Source organism: Halichoerus grypus, chromosome 2, assembly GCF_964656455.1.
Source record: "Halichoerus grypus chromosome 2, mHalGry1.hap1.1, whole genome shotgun sequence".
Taxonomy (NCBI): domain Eukaryota; kingdom Metazoa; phylum Chordata; class Mammalia; order Carnivora; family Phocidae; genus Halichoerus; species Halichoerus grypus.
The window spans coordinates 80,456,918-80,469,976 of NC_135713.1; the positions used below are offsets into that span (position 1 = coordinate 80,456,918).

A 13,059-nucleotide genomic window follows, 5' to 3' on the forward strand; every position below is an offset into this window, starting at 1 on the left:
TCTTCAGATCCTCTCACTTTTGCTTAAATCAGCCTTTTGACAAAGTATCCTCTTTTTTTTTTCTTAAAGAGTTTCCCTACCCATCTGTGATTATATGAGTCAATCAGCTAACATTTACAGAGCCCTTAAATGTGCTTAGTTTACCAGGAGGAGCTTTGGGATATAAAACAAGCATCCTGACAAGGCCTGACTCTGAGTGGACAGATAAAGCTTTAATTGATGAAATAATAAAGTGCTAAAATTTGTATAATTGCCGAAAGTGCTTTAATTCAGAGTGAGAGAGACTCCTATGCAGAGAAATTTTTAGTGAAGACTACAGAGAGAAAGTGATATTTTTGCTGCAGTTTGAAGGATGGATAGGATTAAGATAAGTAAAGGGTTGTGGGGAGTTCATTGCATGGGTGGCAGCCAAGGTGGGCCTGTCTGGGCACAAAGGCATAGTGGGAGGAGAAATGATACCAACTAGGTCTGTCCCTACTGCCCATGCTCCAGAAAGCACTGCCCATAACGGTGGTTCTCACACCTGAATGGGCATCAGATTCTCCTAGAGGGGGCTTTATTTCTGAAACACACACACACACACACACACACACAGATTTCTGGGATGAGGCCTGGGAATTTGCATTTTTAACAAGTTCTCAAGTGATGCTGATGCTGCTGGTCTAGGGCCCAAACTTTGAAAACCCACTGGCTAGACTATGCTGGTAACTGGATGGTTCACCACTCAGTAAATGTCATCTGGAAATTTTGCTGCAAATCATCTCTCTCAGCGATACCCTTTGTTCTGCTTCTTTCCTCTCCTAAGCATATGGTGTTCTCATTCACACCTTTCCAGTTGAGTCACATCATTCCTTCCCACCGCCACCCTATTCCCACAACCCTTATGGTCGCAACCAGATTGAGTTCCATCATTTCCTGCCTTTTCTGTTGTGGTGGTTGTAAGCCCATTTCGGATGTTGTGATCTTTAGCCAATCTAAACTTTGAGATCTTAAAAGGAAAAAGTGAATAATGTTATCAGTTTTCAGTTTCTACTTTTACTTCCTTATCTCTTGCCAATTCATTGGTAAATTAACGTAGTAATGTGGAGACCTGATTTTGATTTTCTACTCAACACTGATGATCATTTCCTAAGTAGAAGCTTATTTGCCTTGGAATTATTTCTCTTTGATGAAATGATTACCCAAGTAGGTAGCAGTGTGACTGTGAGAGTGGTTCTGATAATTGCATGTTGATTTAAGGCTTTATGTATTAAATAATTAGATTATGGTTGACCCTTGACAGAAGCTTTGAATTCCTTTAGTTTTATCAGCAATCACAGTACATGGCAAATTACAAAGTTGTCAAAACCCACTGTAACTTTCTTCCCATGAATAATGAAAAGAGTTAATAGTACATAGTAGGCACTCATGTATTTGGTGAATGAACAAATAAATGCATTTAAAATAAATGCGTAAATAATTTTAATTTGCTCCATGAAATAAAACCATACATAGTCTTGTGAAATATAGGCATGGTTATTTTGTATCAGTTTTAAATTTGGCAGGCTACCAAACGTTAATTTGCTTTTAGCTAGTTGAGATTAAATGTAATTCCTTCCCAGAGCAACCCTAAAGTAAGCAAGCATGAAAGCATTTTCAGAGTAATCTGGGAGGAATTGACATTTAAAGGAGTTAGCATTACATCTGTACTTTAAGGCTATTAATTTCATAGATAAATTAACTTCATTACTCTATCTTTATCTTACATTTTGAAAGGGCTCCATCATCTGGACGACTGACAGCCGAGGGTCAATTGAAACTGCTCTTATCCCAGCCAGGTTGTAATTGGAACCTGCTTCTGGAAACCCTACTGCATGACGATGGTCTTTTACTGAGAATCTTGCTGAAGAGCTCAAGTAAGTATTTGTAGTTATGTGAATGTCCTCAAAAAACCTAGTCATTGCTCACATTGAATGAAATTTTTTTTTTCCTACTTGAACATTGGCAGAGGGATGTAAGCCAACTGCATCGTATCAACCATCAGTGGGGTTAGCAACAAACAAAATACTGAATCAGTTTATACACCTACTGAAAAGATTCTTTTTCAGGACCTCCGAATGAGGAAAAATAATATGTTGTATGTGGTGCTAGTCCATCATAACTATCATTACCTAGAAATATATTAATACCTGGGGTTTGAAATGCCTAAGAAAATTATACAAACATAGTTATATGTCCAAAATGGAAGTCTCAACCAGATCTATGAGAGAGAGATTCCATTAGAACTACACTAGAAATTTCAGTGGATCATGAAGAGGGCTTACTTAATTTATAAACAAGCAAGCTGTGGCTTACAGCCATATCCACTGGGGCATGGAGAAGTAATCATGGGAAAAGTATGAATGGAAACTGAAGAGTAATAGAAGACCACACTTCTCTTAATTAGACTTTCTTTTTTTCCCTGTAAGTGCTATTTTAGAAAACGGTAAGTTAAAGTTATGCCAATCTAATTATATTCCACTGCTCTCCTGATATATCTATGAAGAGTTTTCTAACCATTTTCACACACCCCTACACATTTCTCCTTTTCTATACCACATGGGAGGCCAGATTAACTTTATCAATCAGTAGCTTCACTGTAGGTTTCCCGCCTCACAATCTTTTTTTTTTTTTCTAGCTCTCTGTCCACTGCAGGACCAAATTCCCATCCTTCTGCCATTCAAATGTGACCCTCAACTAGTTTTCTTACCTACCCCCCCCATTTGCTTGCATGCGCACACATAGACACACACACACATGCACACTCATTTCAGCCATTGTCTCCAACGTCCTGTGCATGTGTTCCCTTCCATACCTTGGCTCAGCCATTTTTCCTACTTGAAAGACCCTCCGTAGACAACCCAGTTTCCACCAGTATCCAAGGACTGGTTGATGTTCCAGGTCTTTGAATGCTCTAGTTCACACTGATCTCTTCCTCCCCTGAACTTCACAGTGTTCATTACCTTGGCTGCTTATTTGCCCTTATTATATGCTGCCTTATACTATTATTATATTTGCATATAAATGAGGCAAATGTCACCAGGCCCTTATCAGCCTGTCAGTGTACAAATGACGCTCATAACATTCCCCTGTCCAGATGGCTTCCATCATTTCTGGAAATCTTTGGTTTCTCAGATCTGCTCACAACCAGTGCCTCATATTCTCCTCTCGCGTCACCAGCTGAGCCCCTTGTGAGGATATTGCTTCTTCCCAGGTGCTCTCAAATTCATACAATCTTGTGGCACCAAAGGTCACTACAACTCCTCGTCTCGCTGTGTTCCAAGCAGAAGTTCAGAGATGACTCCTCTCCCAAACCCTCAATCTGACTTTATTCCTTTAGCCCCCACACAGTAGTGTTTGGGCCTCAAATCTCACAAAGTTGACCTGAAAGCATTTTCTTTAACTTCAGACTGTAAGGCCACTCTCCTAAAGAGAAAAACTGGCACTAGGGAACCTACTTCCTTAAGTAGCCAACTTTTATTGTTTGCTTATTAGGTGTCAGGTGCTGTGCTAAGCACTTCACATTTGATTTTTTTTTTCTTTTTTAAAAAAATTTATTAATTTTGAGAGAACACGCATGCATGCACCTGTGCACACAAGCAGGGGGAGGAGGGGCCGAGGGAGAGAGAGACTCTCATGCAGGCTCCACGCACAGTGCGGAGTCCCTCCCGGGGCTCGATCTCACAGCCCTGAGATCATGACCTGAGCCGAAATCAAGAGTAGGATGCTCAACCGACTGAGCCACCTAGGCACCCCCACAATTGATTCTTATAACCTAATAAAGTATTTATTATTGTTTTTCTCCTGTTAAAAATAATAACATTAGAGTTTAAGATAATCTCACTTGCCTAGGGACACAGAGCTGATAAATGGTGGTTAAACCTAGATTCTGAACCCAGCCAGAGCTTTCTGTCCCCTGCCCTTCCTATACAAATACTCATACAAATTAAATCATGGGGTGGCTAGAGGTGTCTGGAAGAACTATAATCTGCCCACTCTCAGGTTGAATCAACCATAACATCCCAATTCACATGTATTTAACAGGCCTCTCTAGTTAGGTAATTAGGCCAATCCCAAATTTTTATATTCCTCTTCAAGCTAGTGCAGTGCTTTATAGAAAAAGTCTAGTGATTGGACAATCAATGATCAGTTAGCATAGCAAATACTAAGCTTCCCTTAAACTTCATAATCTGGGCTTTCAGGCAAGGGGCTAACATGGACAGTATCTGACATGGCTGCAGAGTTACTCTAATATCAGTAAAACTCAAGGGCATGATCGCAGCAGAGAAATGGTCTCCTATTGATGGAGTTATGTAGAGCAGCCTGGAAAATCAATTGCGTCCAAACCTTTCAACTATGCTGATAATAGCCACTACACATAGCAATTGTAGTTATGAATATCTAACCATGTTTTCTTACAAATGTATTCCACATTTACTTACCCAAAATATTACATCCACCTTCTAGTATGTATAACATAATGTGGTTTTTGAGAAACTTTAGTAATCAAAGGTTACCTATATTGTGTTACCTACAGTGGTGGTTCTTAATGGAGTGCGGAAGGGTATTTGCCCAACCTGCTCAAATATCTATAATTTTTCAAAGGCCATTAGGTGTTTGACCATTAGGGTTACATAGCTGTTCTGGTATTGTCTTGTAGGGAATTTTGTTAGCGACTGCAAATACGTAGTCCGTAAGAATGAAGTGACAGAATTTACTAATCAGTTGATTGACTTATTAAGCTCCAGTAGAAGTCTTGTCACTTTAAGTTAGAAACAATATACTTAAGGAATCTTATTAACTAGACTAAGATGGAAATTGTTATGTATAAAAAATAAATTTGTCTTATGATGTACTATATGCTGGCTAACTGAACCTAATAAAAAATAAATTGTAATATTTTTTGTGGAGCTTTTCATTTCATTTGATTAGAAGTCTCAGAGACTTCTAATTTCAGAACCATTTGGTAATTTAGAAAAGGAAAATTTTGAAATAAGATATGCTGAATTAGATGTTTCAAGCAACATAACTATCAAGTTTTTTGGGAGAGTTTTCCTTTATAAATAGGGTCTTTTTGGTCTCATTGATAAAACTTAACTCTGTTAAATTGGCTCAGGAAAAAAAATAGATTTTTAGTACGTATTTTCATTATAAATATTTTAAAAAACAAAGTTCTCCTTGTCTAATGAGCAATTATTAAATTCTGTTAGGTACAAAATTTTTTGATAAACAATCATATATTATAAAGGTTAGAACACATGCAGTTTATCTCTTTTACGTCTATAGCTTTTGGTTTTGCTCTATGAAAATGATTTATCAGAATTTCTCTTTATTTTTTTTTTAAATCAGCAGATCATATATGGAAATGATTGTCTTGTTGTATGAGATGCAACCTCACTGAGGGTGGAAAATAGCAAAATTTAATAAAGGAATGGTAAAATTTTAATTTATAATATATGCTTCATAGGCTGCAAACTTCTAAGAAGTGAAATCATGTTTTTGCTATGGATAATAATTCCTCCTATATAAAAATATGTAGCATTTTGAGGGAGTGATTACATTGCTAAAACTTGATGAAAATAAACTGATTTCACGTGGGGGTGGTTTCTGACATTCTTTGGGTACAGTTCAGTTGGCATTAGAAGATAATGTTTGTTGGTTTTAGTTTTAAGAAAGGCCATCTTAAATTTGAGGGAAAAAACTGTCAATTACAGAGGTTTACAGAAGATTTTAAAGTTTTAAGATACTATTTTGGATTATTGACTTTAAAAACCTAGGGTGATGGTTTGGGTAATTACTTCACTAAGACCACATGGCCAAAGCAGTTTCTTACTTGCGGCATCAAAGGAACGAATATTTGGCAATTCCCCATTTGTTAGCAGGTGGCCTTTTCCTGTTAGTGACACTTGAATGAAGTGTGACTAACATTCTTTCCTTTGCCTGTTGCCCCAAGAATGATTCCCAGTGAAACTTCTTGGCTTCTGGTGATTTTCACTTGTAATATAACAACAAGAAGCAAGCAAATACATAATATTTAATATGTTCCAGACATCGTTTCTGAGTGCTTTAAATGTGTTTATTCACTGAATCCTCATAACAACTCTGTGTGGTAGGAACAATTTTCATCTCCATTTTAGAGGTGAAGAAACTGAGACACAGAGAAATTAAGTCACATATCCAAGCGACATGTGATTGGCAAAGCAGGATTTGATCCAGACAGCTGGCTTCCAGAGGCTGTGTTCCCCCACCACCACAGCACACGGCATCTAGGCAGAACCAGAGGAAGTTTCCCGGAGTTGCCAGGAACCTGTACAGTCCATAATTTTGATAGTACTGTTTGCACTTTTCAACTTTGTAACAAAGTGCTTGAAGATAATCAAGAAGCAGACCTACACAAAATTCTAGAAAAAGAGCTGCTACCACTGAAGAGGGATGGTTGGCTTAAAATGAATGAATCCATTCAAACTCTCTTATTTTACAGTTAATATTTTCCTGATTTTTTGGATAACGAGAGGGTTGTTATGGCAGAAACTTGGTGTTTTGTTATATACTGTGTGTGTGTATGTGTGTGTGTTTTGTTTTACTTGGTAAGTATGACCAAAGTGTTCTTTTGTAACTGTCTTGAAGGAGATGACCAAAAGTAAAAATATGCTCCCTCTTGGTACCCTTAGTGTACCTAACATTGATGTCCTAAGCTGCTTTTGCTAGTGATGACATCTGCACTCTGACTTGTTCAATCTTTTTTTTCTTCACTGGATTTGTTCCCTACTCGTATTAGGAACAGTAGAACCTTATTTGTGTGTTTTTGTCCCAGTCTTTTCAAACCAAGGATCCTGTCCTAGAATGACAATGGACTGACTAGCTTAGAATATCGATGGGCTCCATAGAACTCTTACAGTCCCAGAAACAGTTACCACCTAGGGTCTGCTGAGTCTCCTTGAGTGTGGGGTGCTTGTAGGGTGTTATGTAAAGCAAAGCTTCTTGACTTTAACATGCAAACACGTCACCTGGGGAGCTTAAGACTGCAGATTCTGGGGTTCCCCGGGTGGCTCAGTTGGTTAAGCATCTGCCTTCAGCTCATGATCCCAGGATCCTGGGATGGAGCCTGCAATTGGGCTCCCTGCTCAGCGGGGAGCCTGCTTCTCCCTCTGCCTGCAGCTCCCCCTACTTGTGCTCTCTCTCTCTCTCTCTCTGTCAAATGAATAAATAAAATCTTAAAAAAAAAAAAACAACCTGCAGATTCTGATTCAGTAGGTCTTGGGATGGGGCCTGAGACTCTGCATTTCTCACAAGCTCCCATGTGACGCCGCTCCTACTGCTGCTGACCCCTGGACCACATTTTGAGTACAAGGCTATCCAAAAAGGTATCTGTTGCTACAGAGGGCAAAATAATTTGACTAGGTGGCTTGTCTTTCTGATGTATCCCTGGCTTTTAAAGAGACAGAATTTACTTAAGAATATTTACAAACCATTTTACCAGGAAGTTCACAGCAATCAGAAAGGATGATCTTACTCAAATACAGATCTGATTCTGTCACTCCCCTGCTAAATCCCTTTAGTGGCTTCCCACTACTTACCGGGTAAGCACCCTATCCTTGGGACACGAGCAATGCCCACTGTGCTCTGACTGTGGCTGATGTGTCCAGCATACTGTGTCCTGCTCTCCTCCAGCTTAGCATGCATCTTCTGGTCTAGGTTGTGCATCCTAGGTTTGTATATTTATAACAGCAAAGTCCCTGCAGAAGTGTCTTGAGGAAAGAGGCTGCTGCTCTTCACACCAACAACCTTTCACTTGGCCCATATGCCAGGTTCTTTTCTGCTGCAGAACCTTTGAAATGTTGTGGTGTTTTGTGCCTAGAATCTCTTTCCTCTTCATTTTCCTGGCAGCTGCTAATCATCTTTTAGCTCAAATATTACTTCCTAGGAAGTCATCTTTGGTCATTCCATAAGGTCCTACCGTAATTCCTTTTGTAACACTTGTCACAGTTTTAAGTGTATGGTTAATGGACATAACTGTGTATTTAATGTCCATCTCAGCTGCTACAAGTTCCAGAAGGGCAGGGACGGGTCACCATTGTATACCCGGGGCTTGGCCTAATTCCCCACACTTCAGATTGATACTAAGCACATAGAACATGCTTCCAAAGCACTGATTGAATGAACGAATGGAAGCCAGTTAAATTTCCATGAAACAATTCTGTATCATTCATTTTTAAATGGAATACTAATACAACCTTATGGGTTCATCTTGAGGCTTAGGAAAGTAAATATATATGAAGTACCATTGTTTGGCACTTAGTAGATACTTAATTTGTATTAGATTCTTTCCTTCTTTTATACTGAATGCCTGGCAGAATATACCTGATGTATTTTTCTTCTCCGATCACTCCTCCTGTGGCCCCAATGCAGTGGTCTCTCCCTCTGCTTGTCAGTAACTCTCCCCTCTGTCTAAGCATATATTTAAGTGCCTCTTAGGAAGTGGGGCTTCTGCTTTGACACCTGTGTGTCTGAGAAGGTATTGCCCAAGCAGCTGTCAAGATGCTAGGGTGTGAAGATGAGAACTGGGCCAAATAAATATTCCCAGGTCCTAAATATTATAACACTCCTTGAGAACCTTCCCACAGAGCTTGGGAGACTGGTCGCATGAATTTTGCTGTAATGCTTCTCCTACATAGAATCAAATCTAATCTGGCTTGACAGTGGCTGAAATATTTTATGTTCTATCTCTTGATGACACCTAGAAAATGTCTAATATAACTACAGGAACATGTGTCTTCTTTAGTCGTTAATGTGCTTCTAGTGTTAGCGTGCAAAATGATTGGGTATTATATTACAAATGATACTCTTATCATGAATTTATGTAGCATCTTTTTCCCCAACAACTCAAAGCAATTTAAAGTATTATTTCATTTATGACCCTTGGATTATTAGGACCATTTTATAAATGACAAAACTTAGATACAGAGAAATTGAATAAATTGCCCACTTGATGTTTAAGAGGTCCTCGTTAGAAGAAAGAAGGGCCATTATTTTGTGACAGTATTAACTATTGTCTTTAAATGAATTCTAAAATAAAAACATGAGACTTTGTGAAGGTATTCATTCTTAGAAATAAGAAACAATATTCTTCTGAATTAATTTCTGAAAATGTTTGGTTACTTGGTTTTATAAATATGTTCTCTATTTGACTAATATTTAATGGGCCTCAACTAGGTATGAGGCACTGTTCTCAGCTGGAGAATACAATGGTAAGCGTGACATGCCATATTGCCTTTGTATTTGGGGGAATTAATTGCTGGGGAAAATTGGAGAGGACAGACCTTATAAAGTAAAGAAGTAGAAAAAATTAGTAAGTTCAGCTGCTAATAAGTACCATAGAGTACTTTTCTAAAACAGAGTGGCTGAGGAAAGATTGACAGATTGGGTGATAGAGGCTGTCTCTGAAGAGTAGACCCCGACTTTACTTACAGGCTATTTGGGAGTAGATGGAGGATGTTTGTTAGTATTAGATATTTGGAATATATGTACACTTTCTTCCAGTATTCTGGAATAGGAGCCAGCAAACTTTTTTACAGAGGGCCAGATAGTAAATATTTTAGGCTTCGTAGACTGTGGCATCTCTGTCACAACTACCAAACTCTACCCCTGGGGCATACAGAAGGCCACAGGCCATCCTAAGCGAATGAGCGTGGCTGTGTGGGGGAGGAAAAGGTTTTCGTCAGCCGTCTTAGGGTTCCTGATTGTGTTTGAAAATTTAACTGACAAAGACACATTAACAGGAGAAAAAGCATACAAATTTATTTAATACAAGTTTTACATGAAACAGGAGCCTTCATAAGGACATGAAGACCCAAAGAAACAGTTTGACTGGAGTATTTTTATGCCAGGTTTGTTTAATGAAGAATGGACAGTCATGGAGAAACATGATAGGTCAAAGAGTGTGAAGTAAGTGTAGTAAGTTGGGGGAAGCTTAGCAAGGCCTCCTTGTTAGGATCCTTCTTAGTGTCCTTTTGACTTGGGAGATAAGGATGCTCCTATCTTCCTGGTATAGAGAGGGCACCTCTCACATGAGGATTTTATGAACCGTTTCAGGAGCGAAAAGCAGGGGGAAGGTCAAAGTGACCTTCCTGCTTCTTTTTTTTTTTTTTTTTTTAAAGATTTTATTTATTTATTTGACAGAGAGATAGAGAGAGAGCACAAGTAGGGAGCAGGGAGCCTGACGTGGGGCTTGATCCCAGGACCTGGGATCATGACCTGAGCCGAAGGCAGCCACTTAACCGACTGAGCCACCCAGGCGCCCCGACCTTCCTGCTTCTGCTGTTTTCTCAAACTCCTTCAGCTTAAAATATTCAGTATGTCAAGGTACCGTATTCGGGAGTAGCATGTCTGAATCCCATCAGCTGTATTCCAATGAAGTTTTATTTATGCACACTGAAATTTGAATTGCACATAATTTTGTGTGTCACAAAGGATATCCTGCTTCTGATTTTTTTTCAGCCATTTAAAAATGTAAAAACCATTCTTAGTTTTTGGGCTGTAGAAAAACAGGCATCAGTCTGGATTTGCTCCCTGAGCTTGCCAACCCTTGTTCTAGAATATTGTGCAGCACCCAGGCTCCCATGGTGGCTTTATCACTTCTCTGCATTGTAGTCGTTTGGAGAGGAGACCTGCATATAGCCTTAACATGGCACTTTTAACTTCTTTCCCAAGGTCTGGGTAGATAGACATTTCCACAGTCTAGATAGGCTTGGTATCTGCCTACAGAAGGAATTTCCCCTTGAAATAGCTTTAACTCGGTTTGACAATATATGGACATCTAGAGACCTTGTGTATTGGGGAGCACAGATGGAGCTCAAAGCTTATCTCTTACTATCTAGGGCTGCCACCTACAGAGTTTGGACCAATTAGTCCACCTATGCTTAGTGGTCATCAGATCCTGCCCAAAGTATCACGGTCTTTTCTTGGTGCAACTTGTTTAAAGGGAGATTGCCCATTTAAGAGTGAAAAGGTAAGACGTGAACCAGGCCATACCTTACTTAAATAAACCGGATATGTATAAGTTTGAGAAGAAAAGACTAGAGGAGGCAGGAGAGCTATCGGCAGATATTTTAAGTATTCATGTAAGAAGAAAAAAAAAGGCTGTCCAAGTCAGCAAGTAGAAATACTTGGGAATGAGTTAGAAGGAGATGGATTTTGGCTGTCACTCTATCAGAAAACCTGAATTCTCATAAGATAGTTAGAACTTGGTATAAATCTGTGGGTTAAGAATCAGTTTTTGGAGACCTCTTTTGGCTGTGCTTTGTTATCCTTGCCAGTGTCTACTGGTAAAGCAGAATCCTTCTTTGCTCCAAAATGATTCAGTTGAATTAAAATTAAATCCAATTTTGGTGACAGGATTTCTTTTCAAATTGGCAGTCTCCTAATGGAGAGTAACCGTTTGTACTTCTACCTTGCTTCCTTTTTCACTGGAACTGCTCACTTTCATTCGTAAACCTAAAGGGCTTGAAGTTAATTTAAGAGTCTATTTGTAAACATTAGTGCCAGGATTTCTAGATTCAGTTTTATAGAATAGTAGTCCTGCTAGATGTAATACTAAAAAGGGTTTCATGGTCAAAAATGCTTAAAAAACACTATATACTAAAATCCCTTCTTAGAGAGGCACAGGGTTCATGAATAATTAAAGGCTCTGAGAAATCCTGCAGAAAACCAAAGTGTTTAATATTGTTGAAGCCAGCACTTCTAGAACATATGCACTAATAGCCATTAAGATCCCATGAAATGCACTTTGGAGAAAATCTTACCTTATGAAAAGCATAGAGAAGAACCCTAGTAGATACAAGTAGATACAGACAAAACTGTTTCGCAGAGTTTCCCTATCTACATTTACAAATTTGTAGATATTGCAAGATAATTTTTCTAAGATTTAATTTATTTGTCAGAGAGAGAGAGCAAGAGCACAAGCAGGGGGAACGGCAGGCAGAGGGAGAAGCAGGCTCCCCACTGAGCAAGGAGCCTGATGATGCAGGATTCGACCCCAGGACCCTGGGATCATGACCTGAGCCGAAGACAGACACTTAACCGACTGAGCCACCCAGGCATCCCCAAAATAATTTTTAAACAGACAGAATTCAAAAGAGGTAGAAATCTGATGTTTAATTTACTTGGGTACTGAGGAAAACAGCATAGAATAAGTCAGAAAAGCTTTAGTTTGTATAGGAGCATTTTAGAACATAACGCAAGAAGATAATTCCCAGGAAAAAGTTGGGAAAGAAGATGTCTGAAAAATAATGATTTTTTTTTGTCTTTGTAGTTTAAGACCCATTTCATGAGACTTCTTTAAAATTTAAAATTTTGCCAAAATAAGGACAGTTTGAGGGGGGAAAAGTAATAATCAAGCCATGTTTAATCGAAAACTTGTAAATAAATGGCAGGTCTTTATATCTATTTTTACCTTTTATACAACAGACTCCAAGCTAATTTTCAAGTCAGGTTTCAATTTTGTTTTTGTTAATTTTCATAGTGAACTAGGATGTGACATTCAAATTTAGTGCTTCTTTAAAGCAATTTTCATATGATACTCCACCCCGTTTCTTGGGTATTAATTTATCGGACAGGTTTTGAGTCCTGGTTTTATATGCTCCATTTTCTATTCCTGCACTTTCTCTCTAATACCTATGTCTAAAGTGAGTCTTTCAGCTTCCTCCCTTTGGTTAGGGATGCTCGTTAGAGCCTGGTTAATTCAGCATCCCTCAGCTCATGGCACTCTCTTCAACAACATTGCTGCCAAATCCATTTTAGTGACTCAGCAGGAACTTGTCATTAACAGCATTTTTATAGAAAGTAAAAATTAAGCAGTCTTGGAAAGCAAAGTGCTAGTGTACCATGTATGTGTAAATCTTTGGTAGCAATAAACACAGTCTCCTGGTGGGTTGGTGGTAGAGCTGCTCGCCTGATACCCACCCTTCCTTTGAAGCCCTAACAAGTTCACTTCTCCATCATGTCTGCCGTGAAAAGGCCCTTCAGTGTTACTGAAAAGGCAGT

At 38.9% G+C, this 13,059-nt stretch overlaps 1 protein-coding gene across 6 annotated transcripts in view; it reads left to right on the plus strand.

The window, feature by feature from the left end:
* The window catches only part of KIAA0825 (KIAA0825 ortholog), a 399,405-nt gene that overhangs the window by 154,833 nt on the left and 231,513 nt on the right, over positions 1–13,059 (plus strand). For all 6 annotated transcript variants that reach the window (XM_036094057.2, XM_078067063.1, XM_078067062.1 and 3 more), the window contains one exon: positions 1,756–1,895. In XM_036094057.2, coding sequence (XP_035949950.2) covers positions 1,756–1,895 — 140 coding nt within the window. The remainder of the gene's footprint in view (positions 1–1,755; positions 1,896–13,059) is intronic.